Here is a 14914-nt window from a genome sequence, read left to right as displayed (position 1 = left end):
ATGGATGGAAGTTTGGGTGAATGAATTCATGGAATACCTGCAGAGAGGTGGCGTTGATTGATGGATGAGGCCCATGTGTACCGAGAGGCATGACAGACACAGTACAGAGGCACAGCTGCCTGGACGTGCCTGTGGACAGCACCCCAGGGCCACGCTGAGGCTCTGGCTCTGCGCCTCATACTGCCCCGGCAGCCCCTCTTCTAGCCTCACAGCAGCCCTACAGGTGGGTGCCAGGTCGCAGAAGAGGAAGCTTGAGTGCAGAATGTCCCGGCCCCAGCCAGAGTCACACCAAGTGCCTGCAGGCACCATGCTGGGACTCCCTGAAATGGAAGGTGGTCCCAACACAGCCAAGCTGACAAGAAGCAGGTGACAGGTGTGATGACCAGGGGTGACTCTACAGCATGAAGAAGTGAGCTGCCCCTTCTGACCTACCCAGACCCACAGACCTAAAGTCCCTGCCCTGCAGGGGGCTCCAAGCTGACCCCACTCTCCCCACAGTGTGCCCTGCAGCTGGACTGCTCTGACTCTCAGGGGCTCCTGCCTACGGTCAGGGTCAGGGCAAGGGTTCCTGCACCTCCAGTCCTCGACTGGGTCCCGTTCAGAGTGGGTAAGTGAGGAGAGGGCGGCCGAGGGGCTGTTGGGGCTGTGCTGGGCAGGCAGGTGAGGGGACAGGGAGCTCCTGGGCCTTGGGAGGTCTCTGCAGCACCTGCTCCTCACTCTTCCTTCCTCCGTCCTGACCAGAACCGCTCTGCAGAAGTCAAGGCCACAGGCACTGGAACCCAGGAGAGGTGAGCAGCAAGCCCTCAGCTGGCACGCGTGGAAGGGATCCGGAACATTCCTCCCACCCAGTACACCACGGCAGGCAGAGGAGAGCAGTGCCGGAGAGTGGGTCCTGTCCAGCCGGTGGTGCTGGTGAGGGGCCTGGAGGAGGGTGGCAGGGCCTGCCCCTGATCCTCAGGGTGAGGGTGGATTTGGTCTGCAGCAGGTGCTGGCCACCCTCAGACCCATACGCCCAGCAGGGAACCAAGGCCAAGGCTGTGTTCAGGGCTGAGGTGGAGATGGGAGCCTCGGGCTCCAGCCCAGCACTGCCCGGCCGGCCCCCGCTCATGCCCTCGCCCACCGGCACCTGCACTGGGGCAAGGGCAGCAGTCCTGCTGGGCAGTGCCAGGCACGTGGTGGCCACGGGGAGTCAGGCTCATCCCTTCTGCGGCTTCCCCAAGCAGCAGCAGGGCGGGACGAGATGCCCTCTTCTGTGCCCTGGGGGCTGGGTCAGCCTCTTGGGTTTCACTTGAAAGAGAGTGCACCTGCTTCTGTGTGGTGTGCACACACGTGTCTGCGTGTCCGCGAGTCACCCCCTGTGCCTGTGCTCCCACACCCCGGGGAGGAGAGCCCCCTTCTCAGGAGGAGCTCGTGGGTGGGCGGCAGGGACCCTGTCGCCAAGTTCACTGAGGGAAGCCAGAGGGGCTCCCTGGGGGCCCACCCCCTTGCCCTCTCTCCACTCCCTCCCTGTAGCCCCACCCCCCTCTGGGTGGGCTCACCCCCTCTGGGTGGCACTCTCTGGCCGGCTGAGACCCACCCCGCGCCCCACCTGCCTGCTCCCCTGGGAGTCCCCATTTCCGCCCTTGACCCCCCGCTGCTTTCTCCCGGGGCAGGGCTGGACGGGTTCTCATTTCTCCCTCTGTCCTTGAGCTGGTGGCCTCTCCGCCCGCCAGACCATCCGCTGTCCTGACCGGCACACCTGGCTCGTGGGTGTCTGTGAGGCCATGCTCCTGGGCCACTCTCCTCCTCTCCCAGCCGCTGGGGGCTTCAGTGCTGTGGCCTGATCTTGGGGCCCGAGGCCTCTGGGCTGGAGGCTGGGGGGATCCGAGGTCAGGAGGCCAGAGCTCCCTCCAAGATGATCTGCTGTCCGGGGGTCCCAGGGAGCCCTGCCCAGAGTTTGTGTGGGCAGGAGAGGGTCCTGGGGGAGGGATGCCCAGAGGGGACCCGTCCAGAGGATTCTGCCCACCCCAGACCCCCCAGGCCTGAGACTTCTACCCAGAAAGCCAGTCCTTGTGGGGAGGGAGCCCTGGCCAGGAACTCTGCACGCCAGGGGCCCTGGACGGCCCTCCTGGGAGGAGGAGGGCCTGCTGCGGCTGTGGTGGAGGGGCCCAGCTAGAGGCCTGTGTACGGAAGGGGGCGCTCAAAGGCCTGCCAGGCGCGGAACGGGAGGGCAGGGCGGAGCCAGGCCGGTGGGCGGGGGCGGCAGGGGGGTGTGAGCAGGGGTCGGGCGGGAGCCGGAGGTCAGGCCGCTTCCAGGAGCGGCCAGCGGACGGCAGGGGGAGCTGGGAGCCTGGCTGGGCCTGCCGCCGGACCTCCCCCAGAGTGCACCTACTGGGACCAGGCAGACATTTCAGGGCCAGTGACTGGCCCTCGGATGACCCCCGGAGGCCGAGAAAGGCCCTGAAGACCCAGGAGGGACAAACCTTAGCCATTCGCACTCAGTTCTGGGCCTTGTGGACCTGCACGCCACTGGCCAGGCAGGAAGGAGGGCCCACCCTACCTCCGACCCTCGGCCTGAGCAAGGGGTGGACAGGGAGAGGTGTGGCCTCAACCAAGCTGCCCCTGAACTGCAGGGAGACTGGCCAGGATGACTCGGCACACTTGGTCCTGGGCTCCCTCGGCCCTGAGCCTGGTGGCCACGGATCTGACTATAGCATGTCACCACGACGCTCGCCCAGGGTCCCCACACAGTGGGGTCTCTACAGCTGAGCCGGTGCCCATGGTCCATTCAGGCCCATCAGTCAAGTTTCAGGAAAGCCTTGGCCGTCCCTGGAAGACCCCCAGCCTGTTTGGAAAGGACTCCTGGTCCACCCTTGGCCTGTCCCCACTGGGGAGCCTGGAGGGTGGGGCCGGCAGCAGAGGTCCTGAGGGAGCAGCAGGGCAGGGCTCTGCACAGGTCCAGTGCTGGGAGCCGGGCCCTCCGAGAGCAGGCCAGGGCTGTGGGGCAGGGAGCTCTGAACTGGAGCATGGGACCACCCGGAGACAGGTCCTTCTGGGCAACCCAGAGAACACAAGCCACCCCCAGACTCCCTGCAGAGCCCCCAGGACGAGGGTGGCCCTCACGGGCCGCAGAGCTCGCCAAGCTCCTGTCACCCAAGAGCCCTGGGGAGTGGGCGCCACTCTCACCATGGCACCGCGTCAGCAGCGGTGTCTGGCGTCCCATGCACACCACGCCAGGGGTCCCTGGGGCAGAAAGGGGGTCACATGCTTATTCCGCTTCACCCCCTGACCCCAGGAGCAGTCAGGAGACGGGGACACCTTTTAGAGAGCCACAGAGGGCAGGGAGAGCAGGAGCCAAGACCCACCTCCTGGGGCTTCTCCCAGTGTTGGAGAGGGCAGGGGTCTCTGCCCCGGAGATGAGACCCCCATTGTGCACCCCTGCCCCAGCCAATACTGACAAGTCTGGCAGCGGGGGGCCCCCCTTTCCTGGCTGGGCAGCAGTGGGTGGGCAGCCTCATCAGGAAATGGCAGCCGCGGTGGAGGGATCCGGAACATTCCTCCCACCCAGTACACACAGCCACTCCTGCTGGCAGGCAGTCCAGGCCAGGCCTCCGTCACGGGGCTGGGCCCACACCCCAACGTCCCCTGGGCTGGAGAACACTGTGGACAGGGAACGCTTTCATCGCATGCCCCGAACTGAGGGTCCCACTCCCCTCCCCGCCCGCCCCTCCATCATCCCACGCCTGCCTGGGCCGACGCTTGCGCCAGCAATCCTAGGGTTTGCGTTGGCCCCCAGCCAAACCCCGGAATGTGCCTGCTGGCTGCACGGCGGCTGTTCCTGGAACAGGGGTGACAATGGACAGACTGTCTTGGAGATGGGGGCGGACGGGGTGCAGACTGCCCAGGGCCACGCATGAATAGGGCACAGAGTCCTGAGACAGGATGAATGGCCTCACCCGAGCCCAGACACCCCTGAATGGGTCTGGGGCATCCAAAGACGCAGTGGAACTTGGCATGGCCGCCAGGAGCCCAGGCTGCGACGTGGGCCTACGTGAGCGCTGAGATGAGGGCTGGGGGCTCGGGACTCGATGGGGGCTGAGAGCCTGGACCACTGGGGCCCCGTGCTCTCTGACACTGAGTCGCAGGAGGCCTGAGGGGGCACTGGGGGGGCACGTGCTACAGTACCCAACGCCAGCTGATGAGGAGACGTTCAGTCAGAAGGCACGTCACCCAGGCCCTTGGTAGCACAGTTATGGGGTGCAGGACACCCGGATTCTTGGGTCAGTGGGGTTCATGTCCTTCTGAGGCTCCTCAGATGGGGGCTGCAGAGCTCCAGAGAGGCCATGGACCCTGGATGCTCAGGGGGGGGTGGTCTGCCTGGCCCCAGGCATGAACAGGGCACAGAGGTGCTGGACAGCGTGGCTGATAGGCCTGGACAGGATGAATGGGCAGCAGCATGCAAGGACGCAATGGGACTTGGAACTGGTACTGGGTCCTCGCCTGCGACGTGGGCCCTTGTGAAAGACCTTGAGAGACAGCCAGGGGGGGCTGGGCTGCCAGAGCCCCTGATGAGGGGGGCACGCTGTCCAGACCCTGGGGTAATGAGGAAGAGGGGGACATGGGGATCCCAGCAAGGCGCCCAGCTCACTAAGGCTTAGTGGAAACTGGGCTTCAAGGACTGTGCGCGACATTTGAGGTCCCTGTTACCTGGGTGTGTGGAGGAGTGGGGAACAGGCTACCAGACAGAGGCCAGGGATAGAGCCTGGAGCCTGGGCAGGGGCTACAGGAAGAGGGGCCAGGCTGCAGGTGGCCAAGAGGCCAAGTATCCACTCATTCTGAAGGGCCACAGTGTCAGAGGCTTGGGGACAGCTATGCAGGGGAGGGTGGGACTAGTGCAGCCTCGGTGGCCAGGGGCACCTGTGGGTCTATGCAGTTACTCAGGACCTCTGACAGTTTGGGACTTGGTCACACAGAAACCTGGGGGCTGAGGGGACTGGAGGTTAGGCAGTCATCTGTCAGGACCACCTAGGACCGTCTAATATCCGAGGGTGGGCTCCTGGGACCCAGACGTTCTGATGCTGGGGTACAGGGCCCCCACGTGTCCAGACAATGAGTGCAGGTGTCCGGTGTCCAGGTGGGCAGTGTTCAGGTGCAGAAGTGCCAAGGAGCATGAGGCAGCAGGAGCGCATCCCCAGGGAACGGGTAGAGGCCACTCCGCCCCAACAGCATCTGCAGGTCCTCAGGGCACAGGACGACCCAGACCAGCGCTCAGACTCACGGGGTGCAGGGACCCAGGTGCCCAGACTGGGTACAGAGACTCAGGCTTATGAGGCACTTGGACTAATGGGGTACCAAGACTAGACTCAGGCTACTGGGGTGCAGAGACTAGACTCAGGCTAATGGGGTGCAGAGACAAAACTCAGGCTAATGGGGTACAGAGACTAGATTCAGGCTAATGGGGTAGAGACTAGACTCAGAATAATCGGGTATGGGGCACGGGGACCAGACGCTGGGGCCAGTGGGGTGCAGGGACCAGACGCTGGGCCTCTCTGGAGCAGGAAGCCAGCCTGGGTCGGGCTCGGCTCGTGCGGGCTCAGGTACACAGTCCAGACCCCTGGGCGTCTCGGGGTGGGCAGGCGGCCCAGCACACTGATGAATGGTGCACAGAGAGCAGAGACAAGGGTGAATGGGACACATACAGCCGTGCGAGGGACGGGCACAAGGCGTCCAAAACCACAGGAAGAGGGCGCCGGCCCCTGGGCCCTGGGCCCAGCACGCAGGCCCGCGAGCTGTGTCAGCGGGGGATTCAGTGGGCTCAACAAGCCGGTACAGGCTGTCCAGGGCCCTGGCGACCATAGAATAGAGTCCTGTTCCCCCAACTGACGGGGCCAGCTCACCCAGGCTGTGAGGGCACTCAGGTGACCAGGACACGTGCCCCAGGTATTCACAAGTGGGGTCAGAGACACTGACTGCCGGGGGCCTGGGGTGAACAGGGAGCCCGGGACAAAGTGGGGGAGCTCACACAAATCTCCACGAGGAGGTACTGGGACCTCAGCGCCCCCAGACCCCCAGGAGGTGGAGCAAGTGAGGGAGGCAGAGACCCCTAGCCAGTAGATGATGGGTAGGTGCCACCAGACCTTCAGGGAAATGGGGTTCACCTGGACACTCCAAGGAGTGGTGTGCACAGTCCTAAAAGCCCAGGTTCTCAGAACACGGGCACCACGCCCAAAGGACCAGAGCACAGTGTCACGGAGTGGGGAGCAGGCACTGATGCTCCAACCGTGGGGTGCAGCCTCTCCCAAGGATGGGGTACAGTTCCTATGTGGTCAGATAATGGGGTAACCTCCCTGGAATCTCCGGTGATGGGCAAATTCTTCCCTGGTGCTTGAAAGATGGGGTTCAGTTTACCTGGGATGTTGGAATGTTGGGGTACAGCCTCCCAGGTGAGCAGAGCATGGAAAATCTGAGTCAGAGGTGACTGGGGCACCCAGAGTGGTCTCAGGGTTCAGAGGACAGGGCCCGCTGAGCACCCCCAGGCCATCCTGGGCTTCAGGAGAAGGGGCACCCGGGCAGTCGGGGTGCACAGCGGGTCAGCACAGGCAGAGAGCGTGCGTGCTGAGCTAGCACGTCCCACACATCTGTGCCAGCAGCTCCCGGCTCCCCGGCCAGTGTCTGCCTTGTGTTCCAACCTCAAACATTCCCCAGGCGCCCTCAAAGGAAGAGCCCCCGTCCAGGAGCCCCGCCAGGGTCTCCACGGGGCTGCTGGCTGCCAAGCCGCCGTCTCGGGGGCCGAGGGGCTGGCCGCGGGGTGGTCGCAGGCTGCCAGCTCTGTTTGGTTTTCTCCTTCCTGCCCAGGAACCTCAGACGCCGTCTCGCCGCGGAGGCGCCCTCATCCTGGGGAGGCACAAAGCCCTACACAGCCAGCCTGGGGAGCGGCTCAGGGGGCTCTAGTCTGCTGTGCTCTGGGCCCCTCGTCTCCCCCAAAGCACAGGCGCCTGCTTGCTGAGGTGCCCTGTGGCCTGCCCTGAGATGGGCGCCTCCTGGGTTAGCTTCTTCCAAGCCCCCCTCACCCCCTCACCCCAGCTAGGTCAGCGTGGAGGATGGGGATGCCCACGTGGCAGGACCCAGTGTCGAGCCACACGGGCACAACTCACGGCCCCCACAGCCCAAGCGCCCTGGGCCCGGGCCCTGCCGGTGCAGCAGGTTCTGTGTTAAGCATTAACCAGCCCACGTCTCACTGAGAGCAGCAGATAAGGGGTTGGTGAGACACCCTGGCCTGGGACCTGGAGGGACTGGACCAGATTAGCTGGCCAGAGCACAGTGGGGGAGCTCAGATGTGCAGGCCCAACTGAAGCGGCACCATCGAGGACAGACTGCAGTGAGGGCCTCGGTCCACTGGCTCACCGGCCGTCCAGATGAGGGTTGCTCGTTGGGAAACCAAGAGCTCAAGGGACCGGGGCAAAGCACAGACGGGATGGCCTCCACACAGCTCCCTGGTCCCGGAAGCTGGGTGGCAGCAGGACCAAGCAGGCACACGTGACCCCTGTGAGAGCTCCACCCGGCACTGCTCAGGGCGGCCCCAGCCCGAGGGCCTGCAGACCCCTACCCAGCTCCCCCACTCCTCACACTTGGTGGGGTGCAGCCAGCAGTGCCGGAAGGCTGCCCCGTGACTCAGCAACCCCTTGGAGGGCCAAGCCTGCACCGGGCAGTCTGCCCCTCCCCAGGTCAGCCCGCTGGGCCCATCACTCCGCTGGAAAAGCCTGTGGGTCAGGAGACCTCCTGGGGCCCAGACGCCCAGCCCAGGCTTTGGGGGAGCCTTCCTTCCCCGGGATAGTTTTCTGGCTCCTGAGGGCCAGCAGTTCCGGCCACGAGGTGGGGCTCCCCGAAGCCCTGCCTCCCACACCCTCTCCTCCCCACTGAGCTTTCCTGATCACTAGAGGCAGAAGGAGCACTGGGCTCCGGCCACAGGCTGCAAGTGGGCCTGGCCTCTTGATGTCCAGGGTCTGAGAGGAAGGCCTGAGGCTGGCTAGCCAAGGAACTGTTGGGCATCAGGTGAAAGGCCGCATACTTGGGGTCCGCCAGCAGATTGTGGGGAGATCTTGCACACAGAGGGCGTCCGTCCACGTCTCAGTTGACTGGTGGTGGAGGACAGTGGTCAGCAGTAAGTGCCGGGCCTGGGCTGGCAGAGTGGGCAGGAGGCACCCAGCCACTGCACTGACCCCAGCGAGGGATCCAGCCAAAGCCAGCAGCCTGGCGGGCTCCCTGGAGGAGGTGGGGCTCATGCAGGCCTTGAAGGGCTCACGGGTGGGATGGGGCGGAGACTGTGGGGCAGGCAATGAGCTGGAGCCCTCCCAGATGGGCAGCCAGGGCTGGGTGCACACGGTGACAGGGAGGGGGCCGGGGTGGGGACCTCAACTGGGGAAGGACACCTGTTTCCCTTTCCTGGTAAAACTGCCCTGACCCCTAGAGAAGCTTTCCTCTTAGGGCCACAGCAGACAGACCACTAATTTTAGGCAGCAGGACGAGAGGCCTGCCTTCCCTTCTCGGGGGGACGCTGTCCCAGGCTGTCCCAGAAAGAGTGGCTCAGTCCCGGGCTCGGGTGGGGCTCTCAGGCCTCTGGCCTGTCTGGCCTGCCCTGGGCTCCCGGGTGCTTTCCCCTAGATGCCCAGTCTGGAGGCTGGAGGCTGCCCAGTGAGGTGGACCAGTGGGGTGGACGGCGCCACCTGGTGGCTGTGTGCCCGCCGGAACCTGTACCACCATAGGGACCCAGAGGTCCTGTGGGACCCTGCAGGGTTTGCGATTCTCCCAGCCCAGCAACTGGTGTCCCCAGGGTCCCAAGACCCTCCATGTTCAGCCTCCAGGCAACCCCGATGGTCCCCTGTGGACTGGCTTTGCAAGGCTGGCCCAGGAATCCCGCCGGACCGGCAACACCAATTCACGGTTCAGGCCCCATCCCCGCCCTTTGCCCCCAGCCCTGCTGAGATTAAGGGCAGGGCGGTAGGACCCCCCCACACACACCACCAAGCGGGGCTAGAGGAGGCCACAGGAGTCGGCCCCAGTCACAGAATGCATGTGTTCTCTGGCTTCTCAAAGGGAAAAGTGGCTTTGAGTTGCACCCAGGGAGCAGGAGGCTGTTTGAACCTGGCTTTGCCTCCTGCTTCAGGAACCCCATGTGACCTGGTGGGACCCCCTGAGGCTCCTGCCATCTCATTCCATCCACAGCCACTAGGGGTGCTCTGCCAGCCACATGTGGGCTGTGGAGTTCCCCGGGCAAGAGGGAGAGCAGTGCCTGGAGTCTCAGGGCAGACTGTCTGGGCGGAGGGGCCCCAACCAAATTAGGGACTGGGGTCCATAACCAAATTATGGCCAGATATAGAATTTACAGGGCCCAACACGGAATGAAAATGTGCAACCTCTTATTCAGAAAATCAGGAACTTCAGGAGCAAGGACAGACAGGCAGTTAACCCAGCATGGAGCACCTCTCAGTGGGAGGGGTCTGGGCTGCAGGTTGTAGCCCTAGAAGCCTGCCCCACCTTCACGTCCCCCAGGCCCCAGGCCCTGCTCCGAGGCAGTGTGGACTCCAGCCTGCATCCACTCTCCTGAAAATTTTTCAGGGTCAACCTGTGTGCAGCCTCTGGCCACTGAGGAGGGGTGTTCTGGGACCAGAGCTCCTCAGCTCATTGGCGGTGAGACACTGATGCTAGGGGGGGCATCACCCCTGGGGTCATGGTGTGTAGGGACAGGTTCAGAGGTGAAAGGGTCCAACAACTGGTTAGTCCTGGGGGGCTCGCCTGGGCTGGCCCCTGAGGTCTGGGCTCCTGTGCGTGGGTTGGGGTTCGGCTTTAAGGGCTGGAATCCAGACTCTGGCTGGCTGCTGCCCCTGGGATGAGGGAGAGCTGAGCTAGAGAGAGGACTCTCCCCAGGGTCAGAGAGGAACCCCAGCCCCCAGCTGGGGACCTTGTCCTCCACTCGTGGGGGCGGGACCACCCTGGCCAGGTGCGCTTCCTCCCCAGCCCCAGGCAGGTGGAGTGCAGTCCCAGGACAGCAGTGCCCCACCCTCCATCCCACCCGCATGCCAAGGGGTTGGCCAGGCAGGTAGGCGAGTCTGGGCAGGGCTGCGTCAGAATGGAGGAATGTTCTGGCGCTCCCAGCTACACCCTGCCCCTGCCTGCCCCCACCTCGCCCTCATCCCCAGGCACTGCTGGCCTGGCGCCCATCTAACAAATGCACCTTAAGCCCAGGCCTGCTCCAACGAGCCCCTGCCAGTGCAGCCCTGCTCCCCGGACCCCCAGCTCACTCCCAGGACTCCCACAGAGCTCTAGGTCCATGGTCCCCAGCAGCCCCTGGTCCTGGGGCCACAGTGATCAGGTCCACCTGTGAACAAGCAAACCCTAGTGGACCCCAGCTGAGGAGGGGGTGAAACTCCCACCCCATGAAATGAGACCCCAGGAAGAGCTCAGAACCTGGAAAGGGGCAGGGAGGGGGCTTCTTGGAAGGGGGGGGGGACTTCCTGCAACGGGGGAGAGGCATCTCGTGGGCCAAGGCCAGCTTGGGCAGGGCAGGGGCTGCCTGGGCCCGGGCCTGTTGGCTGGGGCTGGGGAGGGGGCCGTGAGGCCAGGCCTGAGGCGGCCGTGAGGCCAGGCCTGAGGCGGCCTGCTCAGGCTTTGGCCAAGGCCCAGCGCTCCTCTCCCTTTGGCTTGCTGCACCCAGAATCCTGCCCCTGGCCACCCCAGCCTCCTCCTTGACCAGGCAGCCCCAGCTTTGCTACTGCCTGGCAAATGGGGCAACAGGCCGGAGCTGAGTGGCCACTTCTCCCAGGTGACCTGGCCCACCATGACCATCTCGCAGGGCAGGAGGATGGGGCACCCACCTGGTCCCTCCAGCCCCCTGGCCCCAGCTGGCACCACAGCTATGCCAGGGCTCATTCCGGACCTCATCGCTGGGATCCCCTGTGAGTGGTGAAACCCCGGGCAGGGCATGGGATGGCCTGGCTGTGCTGGTCCAAGGTTGTCCACAGAGGCATCTCAGTCCCTGCCCCTAGGGCCTCGCTGGGCACTCATCCTTGTGGCCCTGGCTGCCAGTGCCCTCATCGTGTCCTGTCTGCTGTGTGCCTTCTGTTGCTGCCGTCGCCGCCACAAGAAACAGCCCCGAGACAAGGAGGCCGTGGGCCTGGGCAGTGCCTGCAGCAGCACCACCACCCACCTGGTAGGAGCAGGCACCTGTGCCTCCTGGTGCCCACCTCCATGCTGACTCAGCCCAGAGAGGGCAATGCCAAATTCCTGGGAGCTCAGGGAAGCCCAGGGAGTTAGGGGTAAGCCCCCAGGGACAGTCTGACCCACGCAGAAGCAGGGCAGAGAGGGCCTTCCCGGCAAGGCAAGTGGGTGAAGAAGGTGAGGGGAGCGTTGCAAAGCAGGGGCAGATGTTGGCCCACGGGTCACAGGGGACCACAGCAGGTCCTCGAGGAACCTTGTGGGGGCGGAGCTGAGCTCGGGAGGTGGCCCATCTGGCAGCCTGGTCTGGAGGTGGGAGGCTTGACCCACATCAGGGAGGAGCCACATTTGGGGAGTGCAGTTCTCTGATGGGGGCATGATCTCCATCACACCAGCGTCCCTTGTCCCTACCCACCCAGGTGCAGCCAGATGTGGATAGACTGCAAGGCAACCCGGAGGACCCTCGACAGTGGGGTCTCCTGCAGCTCTCCCTGGAGTACGACCTGGGGAGCGAGGAGGTGAGGCCCTGGGCAGGCCCTGAGGCTCTGTGGTTCAGGAGGCTGAGACAGGAGCAGTGGGGTGCTGGGGAGAGCCTGGGCTGAGCCCACACTGCTGCCTCCCAGGTAAAGGTGGGCCTGAAGCAGGCAGCCGACCTGAGGGCGGGGGGCACAGCAGACCCCTATGCCCGCGTCAGCGTCTCCACTCAGCCCAGGCACGGGCACGAAACGAAGGTGCACCGTGGTACGCTCTGCCCTGTGTTTGAGGAAACCTGCTGCTTCCACGTGAGTCTGGGCGGCAGGCGGTGGGCTTGGGCCAGGGTGGCAGGCTTGACTCACAGCCCTCTGCAGGTCCCGCAGGCAGAGCTGCCTCGGACCACCCTGCACGTGCGGCTGCTGGACTTCAAGCCCTTCTCGGAGCACCGGCCCCTGGGGGAGCTCCACTTGCCGCTGGGAGCTGTGGACCCGCAGCATGTGCTGGAACGCTGGTACCAGCTGGGCCCGCCGGGTCCCCAGGAGGTGAGGCCGAGGGTGGCAGCAGTGCAGGCAGACTCCCCCAGGCAAGGCCGATCCCCAGCGGAAGCCTTCTTGGTGCCCACAGCCCGAGCAGACCGGGGAGCTGTGCTTCTCGCTGCGGTACGTCCCCAGCTCAGGCCGCCTGACCGTGGTTGTGCTGGAGGCCCGAGGCCTGAGTCCGGGACTGGCAGGTGAGGGCCATACTTGCCCACTCGGGAGAGGACTAGGGGCCCTGTGCTCGACCCAGTCCTGGGCCCCTTCTCGTCTTCCCAGAGCCCTACGTGAAGGTCCAGCTCATGGTGAACCAGAGGAAGTGGAAGAAGAGAAAGACCTCTGCCAGGAGGGGTGCGGCCAGCCCCTACTTCAACGAGGCCTTCACCTTCCTGGTGCCCTTCAGCCAGATCCAGGTGGGCTGTGGGGAGGCCGAGGCAGGGTGGGAAGGCTTGGTAGGGCTGACTGACCAGGCCTTCCTCTCCCGTGCTGCCTGTCTGAGCAGAGCGTGGACCTGGTGCTGGCTGTCTGGGCTCACGGTCTGCGGTTCCGAGCTGAGCCTGTGGGCAAGGTACTTCTCGGCTCCCGGGCCTCCGGCCAGCCTCTGCAGCACTGGGCAGATATGCTGGCCCATGCCCGGCGGCCCATTGCTCAGTGGCACCGTTTGAGGCCTGCCAGGGAGGTGGACAACATCCTGGCCCTGCGGCCCCGACTGCACCTACCACTGCCCGGCTCCTGACAGCACCCTGAGCTTCGGTCTCCAGCCCACTCCTAGGAACCCCCTGTAATAAACACCTTCTTTTCACCACCTGTGTCCTCGGGGGCCCTGGGGGACAGGCATGCAGCGGGGGACTCTGTCCTCAGCCGGGGGCCCTCCCGAGGGTGGAGCACGCTCTCCTCTCCAGATTCCCGAGGCCCTGATCCCTGGGCAGGGGAAGGGCCCTGCGAGAGGCTTGGGTCCGAGCAGGATGCGGTGGGGACCTGACATCTGGTGGGCTGGCCATAGCATGGGTGGGGGCTGGAGCTGTCCTGCGGGGACTCGGTGGGGAAACTGGGGACGGTGTTGACGGGGACAGTGGAGTGAGGGGATGGGGCACCTTCAGGGACAAGCAGTTACGGCCTCCCCTGTGCGGGCAGCAGGGGGCAGTAGACACCTTTGGAAGCTGCTCGGGGGGCCTTGGGGGAGCAGCCCTGGCCCAGGATGTACCTCCTAATCCCCGCACATCTGGAGGGCTTCAGCGCTCCAAGCCTCCTGCCTCTCCTTCTCTCTGATCCCCGTGGGCTGGGGAGCCTCAGGGCTGGGCCAAGCGCCCACCACTCAGAGAGGGGCCTTTGCAGGGTTGGGCCCCGGGGGCCGGTGGGGAGAGGCCTGGCCGGGTGAGAAGGGCAATGCGGGCCTGCCCAGGCGGCTGAGGGGCCCCGAGCCCCCACAGGTCAGAGAAAGGTTCCCAGGGCGTCGCTGTGCTGTCCCGGGTGGAGGACGTGTTCTGAGTTGTCTATCAGAGGCGCCAGCAGGCAGGCAGGGCGCGGTGGCAGGCCGGGGCAGCTCAGCGGCTCAGCCCGGCCCCACCCTTCTCCAGCAACCATGCAGGAGGAAGGTTCGTGCTGAGGAAAGAGTAGCACCCTAGCCCTGGTCACTGTTCAGGGCCCAGGGGCTGAGGCTGGGGGCCCGGTCTCCCCCAGAAGGGAGGCACATGGCCAGATCTGCCTGAACAGCCGGCCCTGGGCTGAAGTGGGGAACAGTCAGCTAGCGGTGGGATCCGAGTGGGGGGCCACTCAGCAGGCAGCGAGGCAGTCCTGTGGAAGCAGAGCTTGGGGAGGCCAGGAGGGGGTCCGACGTGGACCTAGGCAGACGGGTGCTGTGGGCCAAGCTCGCTGCAGAGGAGGCTCCCCTGATGTGGGCGCTGCGGGCTTCTCAAAGAGCCACACTCAAAGACACCCACGCTGTCCTCAGCTCCTTGCTCCTTGTAAGAACAAGGGAGGTATCTCGCACTCGTCACTGAGCCCTAAATAGAGCAGCCCGACCGCGCCCTCCCCAAGACTTCTTGGACAGGGTGGCAGCACGAGGCCAGCAGCAAGTGCCTGGGCTGGGCCGGGCCAGGCGGCCTGGGCAGGTGGGGAGGCCTCTCTGCTCTCTGTGCCCCCATTGGTCTAAGGAAGTCTCCATGCCCTTTCTGAGCAGGGGCCCAGCCTGGGGGAGACCATTTATACCCCTCCCCCGGGCCCACCAGCCTACTCTCCACTGCCGGCCTGACCTCGCTCCCAGCCCTGCTGCCCCGACTCTAGGTGAGGCCCAGCCTTGCCCACTGAGGCCAGAGGACAAGGCGCTACTCAAGTTGGCAGGAGGACTTCTGGGGCAGGGTCTGGGGCTGGGGTGGTGGGGGCAGCTGTCAGCAACCCTCCCTGGGGAGTTCCGCGAAGCAGGCAGGGAGAAGCAGCCGTTTGGGGAGGTAGCCAGGATGGGGCAGGGGTCTTGGAGAGGCCCTGATGACCTCAACTGGGGACACTGGCATGAGCTTACAGGCCAAGAGCCCAGGACCTGAGACCCCCGCCGCATTGGGGCGACTCCTGCATGCTCTTGGGTTCAAAGCCAAAGGAGCAGAGTTAAAAATAACAGCACCATGTGGGCAGCCACCTGTGCTGGCCCGTCCCACCACTCCCCCGGGACAGCTGCAGCTCTCCTCAGGCCCCGCCTGGACATCTGGGAGCCCTGTCTCCCT

The 14914-nt window shown here is 65.0% G+C and overlaps 1 protein-coding gene across 2 annotated transcripts; it reads left to right on the top strand.

Moving 5' to 3' along the window:
* The first annotated feature begins 593 nt into the window (after positions 1 to 593).
* Syt8 (synaptotagmin 8) lies at positions 594 to 12982 on the top strand. 2 transcript variants are annotated; one of them, XM_076844884.2, is made up of 10 exons: positions 594 to 607; positions 742 to 788; positions 10829 to 10931; positions 11022 to 11185; positions 11610 to 11708; positions 11814 to 11972; positions 12039 to 12206; positions 12289 to 12394; positions 12477 to 12610; positions 12700 to 12982. In XM_076844884.2, exons 3-10 carry the CDS (start codon positions 10838 to 10840, stop codon positions 12931 to 12933), a joined length of 1158 nt encoding a protein of 385 aa, XP_076700999.1. In that variant the 5' UTR covers positions 594 to 607; positions 742 to 788; positions 10829 to 10837; the 3' UTR covers positions 12934 to 12982. The 2 variants fall into 2 exon arrangements, with proteins under 2 accessions (XP_076700999.1, XP_076700998.1); XM_076844883.2 differs by lacking the exons at positions 594 to 607; positions 742 to 788 and adding an exon at positions 9620 to 9666 and having other exon boundaries at positions 10799 to 10931.
* The last annotated feature ends 1932 nt before the right edge of the window (positions 12983 to 14914 follow it).

The sequence above is a fragment of the Callospermophilus lateralis genome, chromosome 2 (assembly GCF_048772815.1).
Source record: "Callospermophilus lateralis isolate mCalLat2 chromosome 2, mCalLat2.hap1, whole genome shotgun sequence".
NCBI classification, from domain to species: Eukaryota; Metazoa; Chordata; class Mammalia; order Rodentia; family Sciuridae; genus Callospermophilus; species Callospermophilus lateralis.
The sequence above is the reverse complement of the archived record's forward strand: the minus strand, read 5'-3'. Positions and strand labels throughout refer to the sequence as shown.

Excerpts from the sequence above, each read along its gene's own strand:
- Syt8 (XM_076844883.2), top strand. The coding sequence starts at position 10,814 with ATGACCATCTCGCAGGGCAGGAGGATGGGGCACCCACCTGGTCCCTCC. Across the intron at positions 12,395-12,476 it reads CCTGAGTCCGGGACTGGCAG|AGCCCTACGTGAAGGTCCAG; the intron begins GTGAGGGCCATA and ends TCGTCTTCCCAG. Across the intron at positions 12,611-12,699 it reads TGCCCTTCAGCCAGATCCAG|AGCGTGGACCTGGTGCTGGC; the intron begins GTGGGCTGTGGG and ends CTGTCTGAGCAG.